The sequence below is a fragment of the Solea solea genome, chromosome 18 (assembly GCF_958295425.1).
Source record: "Solea solea chromosome 18, fSolSol10.1, whole genome shotgun sequence".
In the NCBI taxonomy this organism is placed as follows: domain Eukaryota; kingdom Metazoa; phylum Chordata; class Actinopteri; order Pleuronectiformes; family Soleidae; genus Solea; species Solea solea.
In genome coordinates this window covers 2,154,226-2,171,917 of record NC_081151.1, presented here as the reverse complement: position 1 = coordinate 2,171,917, position 17,692 = coordinate 2,154,226, and the positions used below count along the sequence as shown (strand labels likewise).

At 41.4% G+C, this 17,692-nt stretch overlaps 2 protein-coding genes across 4 annotated transcripts in view; one reads left to right on the top strand and one right to left on the bottom strand.

Annotated features, from left to right (window-relative positions):
* Positions 1-15,666, bottom strand: part of trappc12 (trafficking protein particle complex subunit 12) — a 33,876-nt gene extending 18,210 nt beyond the window's left edge. Inside the window, exons 1-3 of one of the 3 annotated variants that reach the window (XR_009233735.1) lie at positions 15,591-15,661; positions 13,364-14,692; positions 11,726-11,842 (exon numbers count right to left, since the gene is read on the bottom strand). Coding sequence is in view for 2 of the 3 variants with exons in the window: in XM_058614832.1 (XP_058470815.1) it covers positions 11,726-11,842; positions 13,364-14,683 (1,437 nt within the window). In the remaining variant the exon portion in view is untranslated. Of the gene's footprint in view, positions 1-11,725; positions 11,843-13,363; positions 14,693-15,590 lie in introns of all 3 variants that reach the window. The other 2 variants (XM_058614832.1, XM_058614833.1) reach the window with 2 other exon arrangements.
* Positions 15,667-15,724: 58 nt separating this feature from the next.
* eipr1 (EARP complex and GARP complex interacting protein 1) overlaps positions 15,725-17,692 on the top strand; it is a 42,583-nt gene continuing 40,615 nt past the window's right edge. The window contains exons 1-2 of the mRNA XM_058614834.1: positions 15,725-15,956; positions 16,189-16,272. Of these exons, the coding sequence (XP_058470817.1) occupies positions 15,915-15,956; positions 16,189-16,272 (126 nt within the window). The 5' untranslated portion in view covers positions 15,725-15,914. The remainder of the gene's footprint in view (positions 15,957-16,188; positions 16,273-17,692) is intronic.

Below are 17,692 nucleotides of genomic sequence, written 5' to 3'. Positions count from 1 at the left end.
ACACCAGGATTGACAGATGGAAACACCGAAGAACACCGAGAACTGAAATATAAACTTTCACTTTCACGTCGTTGTAATTACAAAACACACGAGCTGACACTTTACAAACGTGCGATACGATTAACATAAAGCACCGCGTATTCTCAACCACTGTCTATTTCTATTCTTAGCAGTAACCAAAATGCCCAAGGTGTCCAACTAACAGTCAAGGATGAACATTTGCTTTTACGGTGTTGCGGCAAACTGGTGATATTACAAACTGCAATCAATTCTTTTATTACTACTATTTTCAGCATTTCTGTATTTAACAGCAACACGAGAGTACGGGAGGAAAAGCGGGGGGGGGGGAGAGAAGAGGCCTATGATGCTGCAAAGGGCATGAAATGGATTTTAATGTGGGCTGCTGTGGCGAGGAGTCAGGATTTAGCCTTTTTACTGGTACACAGTCTCCTTAATGAGCTAATGGGACAAAACAACAAAGAGACTTCAAAAATTATTATTTTTTTTTTTTTTAAAGACAATTCAGGTCATTTCATAGGTATGCTGTGTTTTGAGTGACCAGTTGTGATCTGGCTTCACGTTCCCTCTCTGCAGTTTGTAACGACCACAGGGTTTTAGTCAGTCCAACTATGAGGGACTGCTCTGTTGTAAATGTGTTGAGTATGGGAAATGCTAGGAAATGTAAAAAAAAATAAACACATGGCACCACCAGCTTTGTTATTTTTATGTCTGTCAAATTCTGTGATCATTTGCATTTGAATTGGAATGATGTGACTGAAAGCTGTCAATTAGTTTAATTCATACAACGTTTTTACAAATAACATTAATTATGGTTCCACTGCAGCGTTAAGAGAGCCACAGTCGCGTTATGTTGTTGTCGTTCTCCTGAAAATGTTGTTATCTTAATGCTTCATACATGTTTCCTGTATTTTCTGGATGTGTTCCAGTAAAATGATTGAGAAAATAATTATACTGCACGGCCATCATAACACTGCTAAAACCACAAATCTAATGGAGAACTGAGACTGGGCATGTGAGAGCGAAACTTCTGAAGACTTATCTCTGCTCGCTGGCCTTTAACTTCCCACATGATTTCTTTTATCTGTTTTTAAATTGTGTTAATTTTAGACACTTTGCATAGATCAAACCATTGCATTCATTTTCTGTGCTCTTACTCTACCCATAACCACAAGGGGAGGGGAGTCTTCGAGATAGCTTTCAATTCCTAACCAAAACGATAAATACTAATTTTCTAACCTTAAATTTAACCATGAACCTAAAACCCTGTGTTCTATTTAAATGCTCACACAATTTTTGTCACCAAAAGTACAAAAACATCCCTAATTGTCAGGATTTACCTCGCACACAAACTCATAAACAGATATTGGCAGCATCTGCTTCCACAGGAGGAGGTCCGTAGGTAAGAAAAGGGCAGAGGTGGGAGTGGGGTGTAGCGTCACCCCACCCCATCAGTACACATGACAAGGTCGGGTTGCTGATTGGGTCTGAAGTGCAGTGCCATTCATCACAGCCAGGGAAGTAATTAGGGGAGAGGGAGGGAGAGAGAGAGAAGGGCTACTTAACACAGTCTTATCACAAAACTCATCACTTTCCTCTTTCTTTTTTTGGTGTTGTTGCGATCCTCTCTCTCCTACTCCTCCAGTCTTCTCCCAAATGTTGCCCTACCATTCTTTGCCCCCCTTCCCTCCTTCTCCTCTCTGACTCTCATTTCTACCTCTCTTTTTGCTGTCATAGCTTCTTCCTCGATTGCTGCCTCCTCATCCCTCCCTCCCTCCCTCCTCAGCCTTGTGCCAGTAGCTGCGCTGCCTCTGAATCTTCATTACGGGGGGAAATGAAGCTGAAAACGAGGAGGCAGCCTGGATGGCCAAAAGCAGCTGCAGTCACTCACTTTCTCTCTCTCTCTCTGCCTCACACACACACACACACACACACACACACACACATACATATCTCACAGTACTCTACAGTACACTGCTGCCCTGCCACAGGGCAAAGGAAGACAGGTGCACAAGTGTGTGTTTCTATGTGTCGGAGTGAGACCGGGATACAGGGAAAGTCAGGGGAATGAGAACAGCCAACAGTGGGTAACACTACACACACACAAACATATACATACATGCACTCGTGAACACACTCAGAGTTGTTGAGACAGAACACAGAGGGATAAGGAATTTCAGCAGAGGATAAGCAGGCAGCATATGGATGGAAAATATCTAGCCCACATGTAGTGAAAGAACCCAGAAGTCAAAGTTGGCCATAGTGGAAAGAAGAACAAAAAAAAGTAGAAGCTCTGGGCCAAAAGAGTTGGAAGGAGAAAAAAGGAGCAGTGGGTAGCAGAGTGGAGAGCAGGAGATGAGGGGAAGAAAGCTGAGGGCCAAGGGAGGTGCAGAGAAGCACCACAAAGAGCTGGAGTGAAAAGAAAAAAAAAAAAAACCCACAAAGCTGGAGAAGTGAACTTCAGCTCAGGCTTTATGTAACAATGCAGCATTTCTGCTATGCTTAGTTTTATAGTCTGATATTATCTCGCATCAGCCTATAATCTCATGTCAGTCCAAACTAGACATTATAGGCGTACAACAAAATACAAGTTATGAATATAGAAGATGCTGATGAGGCTGTGAAGCTCCGGTGATCATCCTCCGCGACCACAGGGTCAGGGGAGCAGTCTAAATTAAGGACTGTGTGTGATTGCAAGTTCAAGTTCCATTGAATGTGATAACAATGTCACGTCCAGTCTGAAAGGTCTGACTGCAGTGAAGAAAAAGAAAAGTTGAGTCAATCACCAAGCGGACTGCACTCAAGACGCTCATCTAACAGTTAGAAAGTAAAGGGTTACGAGGATACAGAAGTAATCAAAAATAAGGAACGAGACGAACGTCAGAATTCATAATCATGGATACCGTCTGCCGTAAAACGCCAAGCAAAAAGAAAAACAAGGAAAAACAATTTGCAAGGTATTGTATTGTCAAAGTAAAAACGCAATCACCTGATTGCATGGATTGTTGTTTTTTATTACCCCAGAAGGAGCCTTTTATATTCCTATGACGAGCCAGAGCTGCTCGCTGGAGGTCGCCATTCTGGTCCATAGTGTTCTTAAAATAGCAGCATAAATGGACAAACTAAATATCTTTTGATTATCTATCGTTTTGATGCCAACTGAAGGCTACAGAGGTTCTTTAACACACATGGAAACGCAGGGTGAGAGGTGGGATATTTAGTTGCAACATGTACTGTAACTTCATCAGGTACATTTTACACACGGTGCCTTTAAAATGTGGACATGTTAGGTTTGCAGGTCCATTGTTAGTGGTAAAATAAGCAGCATAATATCATACTGCTGCACTGAAACCACCTGAAGCTTTAAAAACATCTGCAGCTGCTTGTGGCTCAGCTGGGCACAAGTATCCTCCTCACCACATAAAAAATATAAATCTGGAGTGTGCATCTACATTTCTCTGCTTTGGTTACATAGACTTTTTTTAAAGCTTTACATCAGACTAAATGTTAGCACGTAAGCAATTTACCATGCTGACATTTAAGGGGCGATGATCGCCATATTATTCATTATTCTATAGACTGTCTAGGTTTTTTTCCTTTTTTCGTGGGACTGTAAAACGTGAGTGAACATGCTAATTTCTCCTTCGTTTATCTTTGGCAGCAAAGCAAATTCCTGCATCCTGTTAGCACAGCCGTTAGCCACGATTGTTCTCAATAGCAATATCTGACTTCATTTTATTTCATTTTGATAATGCCTTAACATCACTTACTCGCCATGAACCAAATGAACTGTTGCTGCTGCTAGATGCCTGTACAGAAGTGAGTGCCAAACTATGTTGTTCTAAGGAGTCACGTTGGACGATCATATCACAAAACCTGAGCATCACAGCCCTGTGTAATGTATATCTATTCATTTACCTTTCCCCTAGTGTCTAAAAAGTTCAGGTGAGCGTATTCCACAGTAAAGAAAAAGCACAGGAAGTTTCCATGAACCTCATCATGCATACAAACCACGTTGTTATTCCCAGGTTTGAATGATTACAATCAAATACAGAATGGGAGTAGGTGAAGCACAGAAAATAGAAAAACAATAGGCTGATGGTGATTAATAATTTAGCTCAGCTAAGTGACTGCAATAAGGCATAATCAGATCCCCCCCCCCCCAAAATCAAATGAGGAGGAATTACGGTGGTGATTTATTGCCACTGAAATTAAATGACGAACTGAGTACTGAGGCTTGGTGAAAGAAGCGTGTGCTGTGCTAACATAGGCATAGTCTCTATAAAACACCACACAACAGCAGAGAGAAAGAATATGAAAGCACTCACATTTGAGAAAAGCAGTGCTCAGACAAATTAAATGTAAATAGATATTGGCAAATGCAGGAAAACCAGAATCACTTACCATAGTTAGACACCTAAAATATCGTAAATGTAAAGAGAGGACATTCCAGAAGTACGTTCAACACTGGAGAACAACCTCACTGATTGTAATTGCAGTTGTATTCATGTTTTGCAGAACACTCCTATATACTATATAAACAAACCTATGCAGGAAATCTGCGCGCAAACAAGGGATTAAGCTACTTAATTGTGTGGAAGATGACAAAGTCAGCACACCTAGTATCTGGTGAGTTAAAAAATTGCATCGGGAAGCTTGATGAGCAAACAAACGCCCACTTATTTTCTCACAAGACCCAAAGCCTGCGGGTGAATCAGACAAAAAGGCTTCCAAACACCAGCTTTAGTTAATGGAAGGATCTCCAGTGCTACCTCAATTAAGCTCTGGTTTTTTTTGAATTACACAAAGTCTGTGTGAAAAAAACAAAACATTGGCAATATATATACAGAAAGTCACAGTAACGACGACAAACTTTACTCTGAAGCCAGTTCAGTCTCCAAACACTTGAACATTGCACTCAAGCTGGAGGACAATCTGCTTGGCTACTGTACTGATGTGAACTGAGCACAGCAGCCATATCGTCTCCCACAGGCAATCACTGGACTCAAACAGTATCACTAAGAGACAATGAGATACAAACAGACACAGTATCTCATGCAAAAACACCATAGTAGCTCTTGGCTTGTGAGAGACCTCCATATAACACTCCCCAAGATGGTTCAACGCAGATTCCAAGTTCTCAGTGATGCTCCTCTGGGTAATATCAACCACTGACTGACTGGTGGGCAACTGAATAGATTCTGAATGTCTGGTTGTCAACAATAACCGCCTGCCCCATTTCCTTTTTCCTCTGAGACTGCAGCTTAAGACGCTTTCTGTTTCAGGCGTGAATCACAACCAATAACAGCAGCACTCAGTAAGTTTTCCCAATACCACAAAAGTACCAAAAGTTGATGTTGAACGATTTAGGAAAAGAATTTGGAGACACGATACTATTGTAAATATGGAAAGTGATCAGATTGTGATACAACTGTGTTGGGACATAATTCAACACAAGGCCATCGTAGATGTCGGCTGACAACATACAAACACAGTGACAGCTACAGTAAACATGAGGGAGATTTATGTCATGCTGCTGTAAAGAGATGAGCTCTAGTGACGGATTTTAAGAGACGTTGTGCAGATTGATCAACTGCAATCAAATGCTGGAGAACAACAGGGTGTCTTCCGCTCCCTGCAAGCTCCACCCCAAAAGGTACCTGAACTACACTATATGGACGCCTGACCATAACACCTCCAGGGACTGTAATGACGTACTCAAACACATACACAGTACTTTTCATTCATTCTGTAGAGCATTTATGAGGTGAGGCACTGATGTTGGACGAGAAGGCCCGGCTCGAGATCTCTGTTCCAGTTCATCCCAGAGGTGCTCGATGGGGTTAAGGTCAGGTCAGACGAGTTCTTCCACACCAAACTCGTCAAACCATGTCTTCATCGTCCTTGCTCTGTGCTCTGGGACACAATCATGTTGAAATAGAAAAGGGCCTGTGGTGGAAACACTGCGTTACAACAGGCACTGGTGGTGTGGTTCATGCCCCAATGTTTGTGTTTGGCTGAAATTCATAAAGATGTGGAAACACACTGAAAAATAGACAATCAGACAGTTAAGATGAGTCATATGAATGTCCAAACAGCCATAGCCGAAGGTGGATACAGAAGGGTGACAATTGTCCACGGTTTAGTCCAAAATGAAGACACCGTATACAGTAGGGCTAAAACGAATGATTATTTTCATGATCGATTAATCTGCCGATTATTTTCTCGATTAATCGCGTACTTGTTTGGTCCAGAAAATATGAGAAAATGTTGGAAAAGAACATTTTTTTCCACAAACCAAAATGTAACAGTTTCAGCAAAGAAGAAACCCAATTACGACGATTCATTCAGTAATAAATAATCGTTGCAGCCCTAGTTTGCCCTTCAGAATGAGCATGTCTTAATCCTTGTGACTGGCCAATATGCATGGCAGAAAAATGCTACAGGACTCCAGTTCTATCATCAGAGAGATAAGGGAAGAACTTTGGTTGAGATGCCACAGTTTTGCTCTGATTATGAAATCAATCAACTTAATGATCCTTTGACTTCGAACCTGGCTTTGGTTATCAATTGAATAGAACACAGAATACGACTGACATTCACTCCTGGGTCAAACAGCTCAACATTAGAGATTGATACTGGTAGCAATGGAAACGTCTAAGTGAGCATGGTCATTTCCTCTTCCTCGAATAGTAATAGTAATTTTGTGTTGTTTCTTATTCAACTGTTTATATATAAATATATATATATTTAATTAGATGAGGTGTTTTAAAGAATAAAAAATTATACAGTGGTCATTATATTATTATTATAATATATTACATTATATGGTCATCCGCTGCCTTGATTTCCAAAAACTGGTATCAGTCAACCGCTAATGTTGACTGACGGTTCAAGCTGTTATCTATAAATCACCGAGTTGATGCTGTTGGGAATAAAAAAAAAAAAAAGGGACCGAAGTAAAATATATAAATGTGTAACAACTGTAACATTGGTCAAACAATGTTTGTGACATCAGGTGACTTCCTGGAGGTAAACTTCTCGGCCGGCTGACAATGGGAAAGGAGTAAATTAAAATTATTCCCATAACTGCTACAACAGCTGCAGCCAACATAAACAGAGCCAGGTGAGAACAGTCACCACTAGGGCTTCAACATTGCCCTTCACCACTCCAAAAGCTGATGCTGGTGCATTATCCAGACCTCATCTAGCCGGAGCAACTGACGGCGGAAATGACAGCTATGTAAAAAGGTTATGATAATGACAAGTAAAGGTTACAGCAATGATATCAAAGTGCAATGCAGCAGCTGGGATGTTGCAGTGATTATGGGGTGCGTCTGTCTGACCTAGCCAAGGTAGGTCTCTCTCTCTCTCTCTTTCTCTCTGTCTATCTCCCTCACGTATTCAATTCCCCACTCACTCACTCTCTCTCTCTCACACACACACACACGAGCTGGCCCCAGGCCCGGGCAGCATCATGCTGTGGGAGGAAATAGAGAGTCTCCGGTGGATAGTACAGAGGGAACAGAGAGAGAGATGAAGGAGAAGAAGGGAAGGACGGGTAGCAGGAGATGTGTGTGTGTGTGTGTGTGGGGGGGGGGGGGTTATTGCTAATGAGAGAGACAGATGAGGCCAGCCCAGGGTGGTGCTGAGCCAGAGATTAGCCCACTGCTGACCACACCACATCACCAGGCAGGAGAGGGGGCAGAGGTCATGGGGAAGACAAAGGGGAGAAATAGAGGCGAGGATCACCAGCCAAAGTCAACTCACACAACATCCAACCTTAATAAACGGCATTTTCTAACCTTTGTTTGTAATATTTGCTCTCTTAAAAGCCTGTGCCCGACAAGGTTATGCACACATGTAAATCTGTCCATGATGAACACATCTAAACTGGTTAATAAGCTGTTTACCGAACTGACAAAGACAAACAACACAAACTGAATAATCACAGATTTGTGCCTCTATAAAAGACCTGATTAAAGTCAGGAAAAAAAGTCTTCATACTCACTTGTTGAAATTCTGACGCAGAAAAAGCAACAAACCTAAAAGCTTTTATATACTGTAGTCTGCCATTGTTGTGTCAGTATAGTATTTCACTTCTCTGCATTCAACTTTTCCCCAAATGACTTATGGCTTTAATGCACAGTATGTCATTTCTCTCTCCAGTATATGTACTGTATATGCCTCAGTTTTCAGCTGCAAACTCTAAACTCCACTGAACAGCTTGCCGATGAATTTTCTGTTGCATGTTGCATTCAATTCTTTCAACAAGGCTTTTATTTTGTAAGTATTTGCAGGGCCAACAGATCTGTGGCTTCACACTGAAGATACTTGAGGACAGAGGAGCATTTCAAAAGGTTATTATTTACGGTGATTATCAAAGCCAAACCCAATGTATATTATATATAACGTCATTAAAATGAACCGGTATGTTACCTTTAAAAGAAATACTGATTTATATGGATATCAAGTGCCAGAAAACTTGAGCTAAAAGACACTTTTATTGACAGCAGTTGTGACAATGAATAATAATTTATCGAGGAAACATCTCAAGCACTTTCTGTGTCTAGTTTCAAGGCCGAGTAAAATAATATAGACGTTGGAGTTGGAGACAGAATCATTCATAAAAAATAATCCCCAGTTGCGGCTCCAAAAGTAACAGATTCTGTGTAACGATTCTTACATAAAACTTTAAAATAACACAAAAAGCAGAGGCCAGGGAGCTGTGGACCTGGATATTAACAAAGACGTATTGCGAGTACAGTATTTCTATTAATGCTTCTCAGCAGCGTGCTGCAGTGTTACAGACCGTCTGTGAAAAACAGCCTCTCGCCACATGAAGACTGATCAGAGAGAAAGAGGCAGCGAGCGTGTTTCTGTCTGTGTAATGGCAGAGCTCCAACAGAGACTGAGCGGTGTCCACATTCATCATGTGAGGGGAGAGGGACACAGAGAGAGAGAAGAAGAGAGCCAGGGAAAATGCAGACACTCAGTGTGTTATGAGATTGTCATTCATCCTCACATCTGTGTGTGGGTCTGTACATATGAACAGAGGCGGTGTGTGTGTGTGTGTGTGTGTGTGGTGGCAATGCGTATAGTCACACTCTGGCTCTGCAGCATGACTCATTCTGCCAGCTCATAGCAAAGCCCCGCAACAAACACACACACACACACTGAAGGATGTCACACAGCAGAATGAAGCTCTGTGAAGGGACTATTGGTGTCATCCAAGAAAAAGGTCACACATGATAAGGGATAATCATAACTGACAACAAATATGGAAGAACCGGAAATGTGTGTGACACACGCTTGTCCTCGAGATCCCCCGATATGTGAATGCAATCACACACACAGGAGTATACGACACCTGTGCCACAGTAAATACAGCGTTTGCTTGAAAGAGTAAATGACTCATCCCACCTGACAAGCTTAAAGTCATGAACAAACAAAAAAACGTGACAAGTGAACCAAAAGCAGGAAGTGGACTCACAACATAGAGAAGAAAGCGCATAAAGATTCTGTATTGAAAGTAACTTCGATGACGTATCGATTATCGATATTTTTACCCACCCCTAAAGCATATAATAAACTAAAAGTTCATTGGCAAATAAAGAAGTCACAATCACAATATGTGTAAGACAAATTAGATATTAGATATTTTACCCTAATCCTTCTGCCCTACTGGAAAACTTCAAGTACTCAATCACAAAAATATAAATCCAAAATGAGTTTTTACAACTCTGCCTGTGTGTGAGCCAAGGGTCAGGTGCAGCCCTCCAAGGCTTCCTTGACCCCTAGTTTTCCATTTCTTTATGCTCGTCATTCCATTCCATCTCTCCTGTAGGTCTATGTTACCGTTCTGACTCACTGTCTTTCTCCCTTCTTTTCCTCCTTACCCCAGGGAGCCACCAACACCAACTGGCAACACACACACACTGTATAGTGCAGTTGAATACAAGCTGAAAGTACCATCTAGAATGTGTATATACACTGAGTCCAGAAGGCCCTTGAAATATGCACAGCAATTCCATGCATAATACATAAGCACAGCAGGAGGAAAAGAACTTGTCAGCTGAGTGGATCTCCACCTCCTCACCTCCCCCCCCCATCTCTTCTTCTCCCTCCTCTCTACCCCCCCATCACGCTGTCTGCTGCTGCTGCTGCTCCTGTGCATATGTTTTAAATAACAACTGTCTCTCAGGGTCATTTGTGGGTCAGAACTTATGATGGAGCAAACACATGACGGCTGGAGAGAATAGACGAGATGGGAGAAGTGAGAGGGAATGAGGTGAAACAGCACAGTCACAAAAAAAACTGGAGTTCACTGGAAGAAAACATAAATACAAGATAAAGAGAAAGAAGACCAATGATTGTCAGCTATGCGATCTGACCACCAAACAGTTACAGTGGAAACAGTGATTATTAGAAGGTCAGACGAGCTGCAGACACGACAGCATGTTAAGTTGAGGTAAAACCAGTGGTTTTGCATTTTACCTCGAGAAAAAAAGATGCACCGCTCTCTCTGAGAATGCACCTGCTGCACATGCACAAAATGGGCGGCTTTTTAGTTGCTGTACTTCCAGTGTGGAACATTTCATGGCAGGAACTGAATATGCCATCCTTGACTATACGTGTAAGGGTATTATCACTTTAAAATCAAACATTTTTTTTTGGTTTTCATAGCAACAGAATAAGCCTTTCTTATGTACTGTTTCTACAGCAGACGGTGAGTGCCTTGGTATGCCCACTTCTTAAAGTTATATGGATATATTTTCAAACAATAGAGCTCAGAACATCACATGACTCATGATTTGTTGACGCTGCCATGGTGGCAGGTAACGTTTCCGCAAAAATGAACGGCTCCAGTGTCAGTTTCAAGCTGTCAGCGTTCACTAAGCATGAATTTAAATACGTGGCAATCCAAGCAGTATGTATCAATGATATTAAAACAGTGGGAGAATATCAATATAAAAGTGTAGGGGTGATTTCTGACAAACAGATTGACTCTGTTGTTATTCAACTTCGCTTTTGGCCAAAGTAAAGCCCTTTCTTAAGCGGCAAGATTTGGAAACGGCAATCCACACTTTTACTAGCTCAAGGCTCGACTACTGTAGCGCACTTTACGTGGGTCTTGGCCACTCTTCCCTTCCGCCCCTCCAGCTGGTTCAAAATGCAGCTGCTCACTTTTTTAACAAACACCCCAAGGCCAAACACATCACCCCTGATTTATGTCAACTTCATTGGCTGACGGTTCATTTTAGAATTGACTTTAAGACGATGCTAAGGAGAACAGAACATGCTAAGAAGCCGTTAACTCTCAAACCCAACCGTATTATATGTATGATCTTCAAAGGGAGATAAAGGAAGCCCTGTTGTCATGGAACTACAGATGTTGAGAACAATTAAAATGTCGAACATGACAACTAAGCAAAATTCCTCTGCTGATGAGGACGTTTTTGACAAGGTCTAAAGCCCTAGCACAAAGCAAGTAAGGAGACCATGAGGGGTGATTATTTTGTCAACTGCCATTTCCAGGGAACCGAATAAAGTGCCAAGCTAGCAGGTTGTTTAAACTGCATGCCCGTCTCACAAATAACGCCAAAGCGTTTGATGTCCTTTTTGCCTTTCTTATGAGAGTTTTTCCTCCATTCATTTTCTAAATAACAAACGCACAGAAGGTAGAGTAAGTAAGTAAGTAACTTACGATGAGCTGTTTGAGGCCCGCGAACGATTGCTCCACAGAGTTGGCGGTGAGGACTTGACGCTTCGTGGCTGCCTGCTCTCCGAGGAAACGAAGCATGAGGTCTTTCACAGCATCCCCCTGCGTCATAAAACATTACAACTCAACGTACTGCAAAAAGGACACAATAGAATACAGAAAGTGTCATTAGAGTTGTCACGCTGGTATTGACACTGCAAGATTTTCACTGTATCAGGTCATGACTTGACTGGGTGACGGATTCATTGAATCAAGTGCTGATTTACTACAATTTGGACATCACGTCTTTGACTTTCACTTGCACAAACTCTGCTGTTGGACTGGACCACATCACCCCTGATGTGTGCCCTCTCAACTATTGTCATCCATGCATGGAGGTCAGCTAGTTAGTCCCAGGTCAAATGCAAGAATGGCTGATCATTTTAATTGTTTCATTTGTTTCTATCAATAATTTTGCCTTCTTATTTCATTGACCTTGTCTGGTTGAAAGCAACACTAACAAGACTGTTTATAAATGAAGTTTTCTTTTAAAATCTCATTATTATTTTATTGTAAAGACAATAACTAGCCTTGCATACAACTTGGCAAAAACCAGCCTGTGTAAAATACTATCTTTAATCCAGCTTCAGAGTGGATCTAATTTGTTTGTTGAAAAAAGGCTGTTAGTGGGGGAAAAAACCACCAAGATGACAGAAAATCCGTGATTTTTATTCATTTATTCAAGCAGCCATTCAAACACATCCAAATGGGATAATGAAAACAATCTGAGCTGGGAGGTGGACATACGCCATAAGATTCAACGGAACAAAGAAGCAAATTGATGCTTCATCAAGGTTGTTATTACAGACAAATGTTACTGTTAAGCTTGGAGGATGTTTGTGATTCTGAGTGTAGAAGGACCACAGACAGAGAATGAAGAGCCGTGTGTAGCTACTGTATGTTTACAGATAACTGTTACCACACTATTGTGCCAGAGAAAGAGGAAAACTGCTTACTAAAAAAGCCACAAACCAATGCCTTTCTGTTCCAGACAAAAGAAGACAGATAATTCAGATTAGTTAAGTAAATCAAGACCTTCTGGTGAAGCCTATGGGAGATTATGTTTGTGCAATATTGCAAAAATGTGGGAAATGTGCGCAAACAAGACACAGAATGTGCTTGGTCTGCAAAAACTCTGAGGAACGATAGGATTGTTTCATCAAGCAAAATTGGAAAATATTCTGAGGTTAGGCCCTTCAAAGTGGAAAGGGCTGGTTTCCTGCACTGAAAGTGTGACACAAGCATTCACAGCAGAGGTTTGACACAGGTGAAACCTGTTGAACTCACATTATTTTCTATTTTGTTTTACATTTTACATTATTCTAACATTTTTACCTCTGAAAAAACACTGTATTACAAGCAACTCATGTAAAAATGTCTCTATTTATAAATGTTAGACAGGATATTTTATAAATATTACACATTAAACCTAACTGCATGTGTCACATGACTATTTTGGTTCAGCTGAGATCAAGTGATTGCTTTGTCGGCAGTAAAAGTTTAATCAGCTTAAAGGGTACTGACATGCTGAGGGAGACCGACGTCCTCTTAGGGCTTTGTAAAGTATTTTACTGATTGTCCTACCTGCAGGTTGTCAAACTTGAGTCCAGGCATAGTGAGTTTGTTGCTCTCTACGTAGGATGGGCTGTACTGCTGAGTGGCTACCGAGATCAACACCTTCCTGGTGTCATCTGATGGCAGCCAGGCATCATGACGCCTGTCAACCTCACTCAGACTCAGCGCTGTTGCAAACGGGTCATCGTTGCCAGAAAATACAGCTTGGAGCTGGTTGAACGGCTGTGGCCGAGTGACTGGGGGTGAGGTGGGGGCTTGAGCTGGAGCCGAGACTATTTGAGGTGGGGGTGGTTGAGCCTCGGTGGTAGTTTCAGTAGAAGCAGAGATAAAAAATGTAGTAAGTTTGGGACTGCCTGAGTCCAAAGGCCCTGCAGCAGAGGAAATGGATGAGGATGTGGACGAGAGCTGGCGATCAGGAGTAGGGGCTATGGGTACAGGGCTGGTGCCAGGGGGAATTTCTGCATTGGGGTTGGAAACAGAGATAAAGGAGGAGGGGACAGTAAAGGAATCAAAGAAGTCAGAAGCTGGATTGGCCTGTCCATTGTCAGTGAAGAACTTACTGAGGCTGGGACTTGGCTGACACATGAGAGGACCTGTAAACTTGCTGGGGGTCACTACCTCATCGCCTCCCCCACCACTCCCCATACTAAAGCTTGGGGACTTGATGAGGGTGGGCTGGAAGCCGTCAGGCACCAGAGACCTCGGCTGGGTGCCTTGGCTGAATATGGTGCACACTGGCACAGGCTCATCTTTTTGGGGACTTGCTGTGGCTGCCTGAGGTGCGGTTTCATCACTTTTGAGATCAAATGGACTTTGTGCATCTCCTTCAGTTGAAAGACAAATGCTGACTTGTTCTTGTGTGTCTATCTGCTTTGTTGTGACCTCCTCTACATCCTCTTCAGAACTGCCTTTCTCCTGTGTCTCCTCTGAAACGTTTATATCTGATGTAATCTGTCCAGTTTCACCATGTTCCTCCTGGTCTCCTGAAGTCTCTCCTGTGCTCTCATCCTCCTCTCCATCTAGAAAAGAGTCAATTGGAGCCACATCATTCTCCTCACTGTTATTAGGCGAGTCAGAAATCAAGACACTCTCCATCATCTGGTCATTGAGCTTGTCCAGCAGGCTCTCTGAGGGTGTAGCACTGCTGTCCTCCTGAGGAGTGGCAAACTCCCCACCCAGGTCGATGCTGTCTTCCTGGCACAGAACATTATCTCTGGAGGGGGTCTGGCTGGAGGAGGGCTCCAGAGGGTCTGGAGCAGCCTGACTTACATCCTCCACTGTGATGTCCAAGGTGACTGGCCGCTGAGCGGGAGCCTCTTCGCTATCCATCCTTCTGCTCTTGGAAATAAAAACACAACAATAAGTGCTTCCATGCTGTCATTATAAAAGTTACAATCTCAGGTCAGATTCAAGTGCCCTGGTCCTGGAATAACCTTCAGTCCAAAAATCAAAGTTGAAGTCCTTTTGATTATTTTGAACTTAGTATAAATGAAGTAGTCACTACAAGTTGCAGTTGTTTCATTATTTGATACTTGTAAGCATAAATATTTCTGTCTTTCGCTAACTTCTATACGTCTACACTAATTATGTGTCCCTGCTGGGATCAAAGCAGGAATTGCCAATATTCATCAGTGCCAACCTCCACACATTTATAAGTCAATATGTAATTCATAGTTCCATCTAGAAGAATTCATCATTTGACCTACATTTTAATTTAATGACGTGGTAGACAAATTATATGCTTACTGACCCTGTGCTGATTGAATACTTGTAAAAGAGCTTCAAATCTTAATTTGACTTCCATGTGAAGTTTCATTCCAAGTATCATCAACAATGACTTACATAGCTCCATACAGCATCAGTCTTAGTCACTTCCTGTTATCATTGTAATCACACACACATCATAATGTTTTGAAACCCCTTATTGCTGCTACCGACCTTCAACTATAAAAGACATATTCAGCTATGCTCGGTTCACTTCAGGCGTAGTTTTGTAACAAAGGAGCCGTTATAATTATAATTAGTAGCACGGGTGCTATCTGTTTGGTGCTATCTTGCTACATTAGCCGGTGGGCTATCATTAGCTAACTCAGCTAAACAGCTGTTTGCAAACGTTAAATACGTAATTCTCTGACCGCGCTTTAGAAGCACGCAGCATACAGCATGTGTTATTCACGTCGTCACGCAGTGACAGACGACAAATACAATCGGAAACGTAATGTTTATGTTGTCTTACCTTGCTGCTGACTGACAGCTAGGGCTTCCACAAGGAAATCTTCAAGTACGGTGCGCCACAGTGGACAAACCTCATACAGCCCTGGTTTTTGGTATTCCTAATTTCTTCTACGTAGTTTAAATTGCGTAGGCAACGTTACAGGACCACCGTTACGCATTTCTGCCGCACGATTCCCCTTTTCTTCATTTTTGAAATCGCGGAAGTGCTGCTACTGTGTTGTGTTTTGCACAGATCGACAGAAGTAAACATGTTATAATTTTGTCATCGTAAGGCGAGGTTTTTATAAGGATACGGACAAGCGTTACGTCTCACAACGAACGTAAAATGGAGGACGACGCTCCTGTTATTTATGGGCTCGAATTCCAGGTAAACATTAAAACTACGCCATATCCCTGGCTGATAGCTAACGTTAGCTATTATCTTTCCTATCCTGTTCTATTCTATTCTATTCTATTCTATTCTGTTTCATTGCACCGTCTGTTTTAATGATTATATGTTGTAAGGTTTCACCGAATTCTGTTTCATTTATTCATTCATTTATTCATTCATTCATGTGAATGGACTGGGGCTGACATGTGTTGTTGTATTTACTTTGCAGGCTCGGGCACTGACTTCCCAGACAGCTGAGACAGATGCCATTCGGTTTCTCGTGGGCACACAGTCACTAAAATTTGACAACCAGGTAATGACATAGTGCATGGCAGATTCATTAGAAATCCTGATGAACTGGAGGAGGCTGCAGACAACCATACCATTCACTACTGTTGACCGTGTGGTGTCGTCTTTAGAGACACATAACACAGCTGGAAAAGACAATACAAGGATATTTGTAAATGGTTATGCAGGTAAACGAAAAAGCAAACATGAGTTAAGTCAAATGTGTTATATACCTTTATCAAATTAGAGTTATCAGCATTTAAAAAGTGGCAGCCATCGCTGCATGCCTCTAATGTTAATTTCTGTTCTAAGATACATACAAGGCTGAAATTGTGTTCCAGATTTCTTTTTCACCATGATCAGATGGTACATTTAAGTGTGTTCACAAGATGTTAGTGTTTCAGAAATGTATTGTACATTAGTTTAACAAAACCAAACAAAAACCTAATACAAGTTCACCAACAATCCCAAGCTACAGTTACATGGTTGGATTTTCAGTTTTGCAGTTTGTACTGTAATTTTTTCAGCATCATAAGAACCCAAGATGGGGGAGATTTGTGCCTTGGGTCTAAAATAAAAAAGCTGCATTCCATATGGCCTGTAGGTGATTTTACAGTCGTAAAAATGAAATATAGAATTAGAGCAAGTACACTACTCAGACAGAGTACAATAAAGTCACAAACATCCTCTCTCAGAATACAGGCAAACAGATTTGGCTTAGCTGTGAAATGTATGATAAATGTAAAATGCATGACCTATTGTATCCCTATTGTCTGTTGTGAGAGGCTAAGATCATCTCTGAGGGATGAGTTGAGGAGGTTCAGCATTCCATTTAATCTAAGACTTAACAGATAGTTGGTTCCAATGTTCTCTGGCAAATCAAAAGTCAAAAATATTGATTGAAACTCTCAATAGTCTGTGATTGTTTAGTCCACAGAACTTCAATTGTGCAGAATCCCACAGTGCACACCAGCATCTACACTTTTTTTTTTTAAACCAACCATCTAAAACCCAAATGTATTATGCACTAATATAAACTACAAAGGTATAGCAATTTAATGTAAGTCTTTAAGTCCTAACTATTTCAGATTCTTGCTTATTGCTTGAAGTAGTTGCATTTATATTGCTTTTCTGTCAGGTGACTATTTGGTCATTAATAAAGGGTTTGTCAATTGTCAAAAGATAAGTAATATCACCCATGAACTATTAAAATTCAAGTACGGGAGTCTAGTATGGGTAAAAATGTCAAGTTGGAGAGGCTAAGATCATCTCTGTGGAAGTTTGAGGGTCAGTATCAAGTTATTTTCAAATTTGTACTCATTTCTTTCAGTCTTAAATATTTGAGATTCTTTCTTATTTCTTGAAGTAGTGTAAATGCAGATTGCTTTTATGACAATGGACTAATTGATTAATCAAGTAGTCTGTTCACTAATAAAATAGTTAAT